Source organism: Gavialis gangeticus, unplaced genomic scaffold (genome assembly GCF_001723915.1).
Source record: "Gavialis gangeticus isolate Ggan-Ray unplaced genomic scaffold, GavGan_comp1, whole genome shotgun sequence".
NCBI classification, from domain to species: domain Eukaryota; kingdom Metazoa; phylum Chordata; order Crocodylia; family Gavialidae; genus Gavialis; species Gavialis gangeticus.
In genome coordinates, this window is record NW_017729018.1 from 12,933,167 (window position 1) to 12,940,526 (window position 7,360).

The 7,360-nt window shown below is 56.3% G+C and overlaps 1 protein-coding gene across 1 annotated transcript in view; it reads left to right on the plus strand.

Moving 5' to 3' along the window:
- The window catches only part of RPS15 (ribosomal protein S15), an 8,956-nt gene extending 5,170 nt beyond the window's left edge, over window positions 1-3,786 (plus strand). Inside the window, exons 2-4 of the mRNA XM_019513567.1 lie at window positions 381-466; window positions 1,440-1,674; window positions 3,620-3,786. Coding sequence (XP_019369112.1) covers window positions 381-466; window positions 1,440-1,674; window positions 3,620-3,733 — 435 coding nt within the window. The 3' untranslated portion in view covers window positions 3,734-3,786. The remainder of the gene's footprint in view (window positions 1-380; window positions 467-1,439; window positions 1,675-3,619) is intronic.
- Window positions 3,787-7,360: the final 3,574 nt, after the last annotated feature.

Below are 7,360 nucleotides of genomic sequence, written 5' to 3' on the forward strand. Positions count from 1 at the left end.
TATGGGGCCCGGCGGGGGTCTGCGCCTACCTAGGCCGCTCTAGGCCCTGGCGGGGTGGGAGCTGTGCATGCGCACTGGGGGGCATGGAGCTCACCTCTGCAGGGCCCTGCGTGGGGCATTGCCGGGGGGGGAGGCTCGTGCGTGCGTGCATTATTTACTGGCTCCTGCTCCTGGCACACGCAGCCCCTAGGAAAGGGCTGTTCCTGCCTCCCCCAAGGGCGAGGGGCCCAGTTCTGCCCAGCCTGGGACTTGCATTGCCAGACTCCTCCGCACCCCGCCGGCTTCCTAGCAGCTGGGGAAGGGGTGCAGTGAAGGTGCCTGGCGGTGCTTTGCGGCTGCTCCCACCCTCACCCGCCTTTACTTTGTTTCCCTCCCTCCAGGCGGAAGTGGAGCAGAAGAAGAAGCGCACCTTCAGGAAGTTCACCTACAGGGGTGTTGACCTGGACCAGCTTCTTGACATGTCCTAGTAAGAACCACCCCGCGCCCACCCGGCTGGCCTCTGCGGTGGCAGCGCGGCCCAGAGTGGTGGGAGAGCCAAGTCTGGTTCCTGCTGGCCTCCCACACTTGCCATATGACTCGTACAATCGTAGCAAATGAGGGTGGAAGGGACCTCGGGGGGGCTCATATCTAGTACAACCCCTTGCTCCAAGCAAGACTATCTCCAACTAAATCATCCCAGCCAAGGCTTTGTCTACCCGGGGCTTAAAAACCTTCAGGAATGGAGATTGCACCGCTTCTCTGGGTAGCCCGTTCCAGTGCTACACCACCCTCTGAGCTAGAGAGCTTTTCCTAATATCCCATTTAAACCTCCCTTGTGGTATTGTGAGACCATTGCTCCTTATTGACTGTGGCTAAGCTAGTTAGGCCCTGTCATCCGAGTGGAGGTTCCCTTATTTAACCAGGATTGCAAAAAATGTCCTGCCTTCATGCACTTTCTAACTGCGTTAAGGGGCCAGGCTGTGTCTGGCATCTGGGGACACGATCCTGTCCATCTGGTGTAACAGCTTTTTATACTTTCTAGATAAGCAAAGTGTTGTTTTTGGCTAATCTGCTTTACCCGTTGGAAATAATTACTGGTCTCTTCCTTGAGGGCATTAATTTACTTGAGCACCCTAATTTTGGGTTAATGCATCAACAAATGGATCTGGAATCTGTGGGTGCAGAGGTTTGGTTATCAGCTGTTGGACTCGGACATCCCAACATCGACCGTGTTTGTTGGTGTCCCTTGCTCCAAGCTTGAGGGTGGTGGGTGAGATGGGACCCTGCCCCTTGCATAATGTGGCCAGTACTAGACTGAGGATTATTTTGCCTTGTGGATTTTAGTGAATGATCGAGTAATGATTGTCTGGTGTCCGGGCCTGTGCTTTGATCCTTTCCTGACTGTCTGTGCTCATTCCTCTTGGGCATCCTCAAGCTGAAAGTTCCTCCTGCCCTTTCAGTGAGCAGCTGATGCAGCTGTACAGCGCTCGCCAGCGCAGGCGTCTGAACCGGGGCTTGCGCCGCAAGCAGCATTCCCTCCTGAAGCGCCTTCGCAAGGCAAAGAAGGAGGCGCCTCCCATGGAGAAGCCTGAGGTCGTCAAGACTCACCTACGGGACATGATCGTCCTCCCGGAGATGGTGGGCAGCATGGTCGGTGTGTACAATGGCAAGACCTTCAACCAGGTGGAAATCAAGGTGAGCTGTGGGGCAGCAAAGGCTGTAGTGCTGGCTGAGAGCGAGAGAAGCTGACCAGCATCCTGATGTCTGGGTCTCTGATCTTTCTATTCACCAGGGACTTGCTCTAAAGCAAGCCATTCATGGATGTCAGGGGCTGGAAGGAACCTTACAAGGTCATCAGGTCCAGCCCTTCTGCACTTGGCTGTTTCAAGTACATTTTTGAGCCATAGCTAGTCTGCCTTGGAGGAGGGCTTTATATCCAAAGAGACACTTAAAGCCTACCAAAAGTGGGGTAATTTACAAAGCAAACCCTTGTATGATTATGATCTTACCGTCCAAGAAGATGCTTTCTGGCTCTTTGCTAGGGCAGCACAGCTCACAGGTTTAAGAGAAACCTTGAGACCTCCGCTAAGATCAGGTGGGTTAGCAAGGAGCTTGGCTCCAGCTTTGGAAATGCATCACGTGCGAGGGTGTATTTTCCACACTCCACCTGCCAGCCAAGGACAGGGTGGAAGCTTCCCCAGCAGTGGCTTGGTTGCTCTTGGGGTCACTGAGTGGATGTATTGATTATGTATACTGCCTTGAGCAGGGGAGGAGGGTGTGGGAAGGGTGAGAGGGCTGAGAACACCCCCGTGCCCTCTGCAGCCTGTGAGACACAGGCATTTCACACTCGGCTGTCTGGGTGGAGGGGAGCAGGGGGTCAGCTGTAAAATTTAAATGATCTGTTTTGCATTAGGGTGGGGGTGGGAATGGGGCTTGCAACTGGAACGGGGAATGGAATAACATGGGTGTGGAGTGCAGCCTCGCAACATCTGCTGTTACACGGACGGATTAAATGACACTTACTTTGTTCATGGTTGAAATCTAAGTCAACCTGAAAACACATTGAAAGACTTCTGGGTGGTTCTGCCTGCCCAGCCCCTCTGGAGGTGGCAGCATTTACATTGTACATCTAAAGAGAACGGCAAGGGCACAGAGGACAGTCGGGGTGTAATCACCACTTGTGCTTTTCAGTGTCCTTGACTGCACGTCAGTGCAGCTGGCTGCGTTCACTGCAGTGACCTGGCCTCTCCCAGAGCCCTGTCTGTGTTGAGAAGGCTCTTGGTACAAGTACATCATGCTAGAAAAGCCTGTGCCTGGGCTGGTACAGTGTGTATACATGCATATTAATTACACCAATAAAATGGCAGCTTGCCGGTATCATTGTCTGCTGTCAAAGGCTTCTGCAGACACCAGGCTGGCCAGAGCTTGGGGGTGAAGAGTTGCGGCCAGCAGAGCTGTGTTGGCAGAAGTCCATAGTGGCTTCACTCTAAGGGAGGAAGGGGAGCTTCCTTGGTGAGGTTTGAGGCAAAGGGGTTGAGTTGTGGGTGCAAAGGGAGCCAGGTGCATGTGCTGGGGCAGGGAAATTCTCAAGCGCTTGCGCCAGATCCTTGTTGGCATCAGCGATCACTCACTTAAGTCCCTCTGGACGTCTGCGAGTGCAGCTTTGTGCAGGCGTCCACACCTTTGCACCAGAAACATTGGGCACATTCTCCCAAGCACTGTGGGGGGAGTCATCAATCAGTCAAAGAGCAGGGACAATCCCAGGGAATTTGATGACCGGTCACAGCGCAAATGGCAATTTGTGAGTAACGAATGCTCAGGGCAACAGCGGCAGTGAATGGCTGGAGCCTGGAACATCGACCTTTCATCGACCTCACCAAAATCTGTCTGGAGAATTTGGGGCCGCAGAAAAGGGCAGCTTTCATTGACTAAATTGTTGGCCGCGAGTAGTTCCCATGCCTCTGCTTGTGTGAAACCCCCAGCAGAGGCGTCGTGGTTTTAAAGAACAGAGAGGTTTAGTTCTGAACCATCAGCCTCGTGCTCTCTGCCAGGAGATCCAGTTGGGTTTCTCTTCAGGGTGTCTGCAGGGACTTTGCTGCCTGACGCGCCCTTTCTCAATACTCCCTCCTTTCTCTTTCAGCCCGAGATGATCGGTCACTACCTGGGTGAGTTTTCCATCACCTACAAGCCAGTGAAACACGGCCGACCTGGCATCGGTGCCACCCACTCGTCCAGGTTCATTCCACTGAAGTAAGCGATGTTTGGGGATGGCGCTTTGTATGTGTAAATAAAGATCGTTTCCCAACACCAGTCTGATGAGCGTTTCCTTCTGCCTTGTGACACTTGGGGCTTCTCTGAGCCTTTGTAGTTTCATAGTTTCTGGGGTCGGAAGGGACCTGAACAGATCAAGTCTGACCCCCTGCCCTGGGCAGGCACAAGGGCTGGGATCGTAATACCCCAGCCAGATATCTGTCCAACCTCCTCTTGTATGTCAAGTGGCTTGATTGGACTCAGCAAGATGAAAGCCTTGGTCTTACCTAGTTTTGCACCCATTCAGTCCTGTCCTTTCCTTAAGGAAAGGTCTATTTCTCTGGTGTAATCCGGTTTTACTGACCTGAAGATAAACACTCAAGTCACATTAAACTCCGTGGCTTTATTCAGATGGTTAATTTTGGGGTTATTTGTTGTTCACTAGAGAACTTAAGATTTTGAAAGATGCCCTTAATATCTAAGTTTTCTCCCCCTGGGCTATAACTGTTCCTGTACTGTCCCTGCTCTTGGTGCTGCAGCCAAGATGCTTGTCAGTCCAGAAGCCAACGACCAATATGTTTGCCCACCGTATCCAGGGGTAGCAATTTCCAGTTGAGCTGACACAAAAAAGACTTAAATGCACAGAGTTCTTCGGGCTTCTGTGTGTCTGGGAAAGGAGGCTAGCAAGCTGTCCTGTAGGCTGGTGATACGTCGCAGTGCTCAGAATCACAACAGTATGTGACTGACTAGGGGAGATGCCCAGCATAACCCCAGCGAGGGCCTTGCGTGGCCGGGTTCGAAGGGTAACTAGTAGATGAATTGGGATTGTATGAACCACTGCTGGTGGCATCACGTGAACCCTGGCCTGGCCTCCCACGATAGTGTGCCCCAGCAGGATTGTTTCCCCTCTTGCCTAGCAATAGGAGGGTGGATCAGCAGTCCCCTTGGCAAGGCAAGGCTGTCTGCTCTAAGCTCTGATCCCAGCTGGGGTCGGTGAACCCCTCGCAGCTGCTGTGTGAAACCTAGTGACTAGGATTGGGAACTCCCCCTCCATGCCCTAAAGTGATGGGGCCTTGTGTCCCTCGGGGAAGGGGCACGTTTGGGGTCCTGCCGTGGTGACGCAGGGACCGTGCCTGGGCCTGGAGCATCCCGCTTCCTTTGCTCCTGTGCTTGAACGAAGTCTGCCTTTATGAGTGGGGGCACTAGAGCTACGCGGCATTGAGGGTGGTTACCTCTTGGATGCCGCCTTTCGTGCTTGATCTTGGCATTTGGGGTGAGTTTCTGGGAGCAGGTTGCACTCCTCCAGGCAGGGCTGTGCCTCTGTGATGGGGAGAAAGCTGCCGTTGCTCACAGAAGGGTCCAGGCTGTCGCGTAAGCCCAGTCCCTGGTGCGAGCTCTGCCTCCCTGGCCACGTTGAACACCTGCTGCATCTCTGGAGACACCCGCTTCGCAGGGATGTCAGGGGCCAGAGAGTAGATGGCATGTACTGAGGACTGCACTGGGGTCTATGCCCTGCGGGGCTCGGTAAGGGGCATGGTGACCTCCCGCAGGCCGGGAGATGGCCAGTTCTGTTTCCTCACAGGCATTGGCCACGTTGCCCATTGCATTGGCACGGTCGGGACTGCTCCCGCGGCAAGGCTGCAAGGCCAGCCACTGTGTGGGCAAGTGGATGGACTTCTAGGCTGCTCCCGGACCTGCGGGCAGGCCTTTCTCACTGCCTCGGTTTCCCCACCTGTAAAACAGTCCATTGATGCCCCACCCCTCCTAAGTGCTTTGAGAGCGACCGAGGTCCAGTGCTGTATCAGTGCAGAACTTGAATGTGGCCTCTTCCCCCAGCACATCCTGACGCTGCAGCCTGGTACGCGACCCCTGGCTGGCTGCAGACTCGGTGGCCCTCTGCAGCGCCTTCCTAGGAGCTGCTGGCTCCCACCACCTGCCAAGGGGGCAGCAGGGCCTGCAGAAAGGGACCTTTGTGGCTCTTTGTAAAGAGCCTTTTCATGCTCCACCAGCTTTGTTCTTTTTTGCCGTCTCCTGGATTCAGAGTGTCTGTCTCCTCCCCTTCCCCCCTCAGCCTTTCCTCCTTCCTGAATGACTTGGCCTGTCAAGGGGCTTGAACAGCAACAGAGAAACTTGAGGTCTTTGGGAACACGAGAGAGCCAGGCTGTCTAGTGCCAGGCCGTGCCTTGGAGCCAACCCCTGCGATGGAGGGGCGAGGACAGGCAGTCGTGGTTGAAACCTGCCGCCCTGGCACGATGTTTTGCAGGTCCCTTGGTGATGCTGCTGTGTGGACCCCTTTCCCTGACTGTTCCTGACAGCCCCGAGAGCTGCGAGACCGAGGGCCTGGGCTGGCCTCACTGACCAAGCTCGGAGCAGCGTAATCTCCGAGGGGGTAGGTTTGTCCGCTTCCCTAACACCACCTTCCCCTGCCTCCAATGTACGCAGGGTGTCCCGTGCGCCGTAGGCAGCTCACGTCTCGAGTGAAACACTGGGCTGCCCGTCTGCACAAGCATAGCCAGAGCTCCCTGGGTTATCCGCAGCTCCGGGGACCGTCCCAGTGACCGATGCCCACAGGAGCGAAACCACGTGACCCGGAGGCTGCCCCTGTGCGACCCAGCGCGCTGGGGTCCTGGTGGGAAGGAGGGGCCTGCAGCCAGGCAGCTCTTAGCTTCCCAGCAGGTGTCGCTGCGAAATCGCTCTGGGCCCGCCTGCCGTCGCAGAGGCTGGGAGGCTCGGGCGACGTGCCCAGGCAGCATTTGCATCGCAAAGCCTTCTCTTTTCGAGGCGGTGGCGCTTTGTTTAGCAGCGGGGTCAGTGCCTCTAACCCTTCCTGAGCGGAGGAGGCTGAAACCAGAGCCCATCGCTGGGTTTGAGTTCACAGAGAAGGGCGCAAAGTTTCCTAGCAGCCTGCCAGGGACCTCAGCACCCGCAAGACCTGTGGGGTCCTCTCCTGCAGCTTCAGGCACCGGCTTTTAAGGGTCCAAGCCTGTGGTGGAAAGAAGATGAAGTCCTCTGGGTCCATCCCTGCATTGGGTTGATCGCCCAGCTCCTTCCTGCCACCACTGTGGGCTTGTGTCCGTCTGGCAGCTGGGCCGTGTGAGAGAACAGTAGCCCCATACTGCTGTCGGCTGGGGGAGTTGCCCCTCCAGCTCCATCTCCTGCAGTTCATTGCTGACAGTCCCAAGTTGCAGCCCTGCAGCTGCCTTGGCGCTGCTTGGCCCCGGTTTCCCAAGTGCATTTCTGGGCTGAGCCATCCCCGCGCAGCCCTGGGCCGTGGTGTGGTCTGTCGCAGCCGGCAAGGCAGGAGGGAGGCCTGGGTTAAAGGCATCCCTGGCCCAGGCAATCCAGCTGATGGCAACGGTGGGATGTGCCTGTGCGGCGTGTGCAACGCTGCCGGGAAGGTGCCCAGAGAAGGAGCAGGGCACCAGCCAGCCCGGGGGCCACCAGTGCAGGGGCTGCAGCGTGGAGAGAGTGAAGGGCAATTGGGGAACGGTGCAGGCCATGTCCCCACCTCGTCCTGCCTGGCACCAGGGTGAAGAGCAGGGCCAGGCCGCCCCCGCTCCGCAGGCTGCCTCCATGCCAGCCTGTGGGGAGAAGAGGCGGACGTGGGGCACAAGGCAGCGGAGGGGGACCC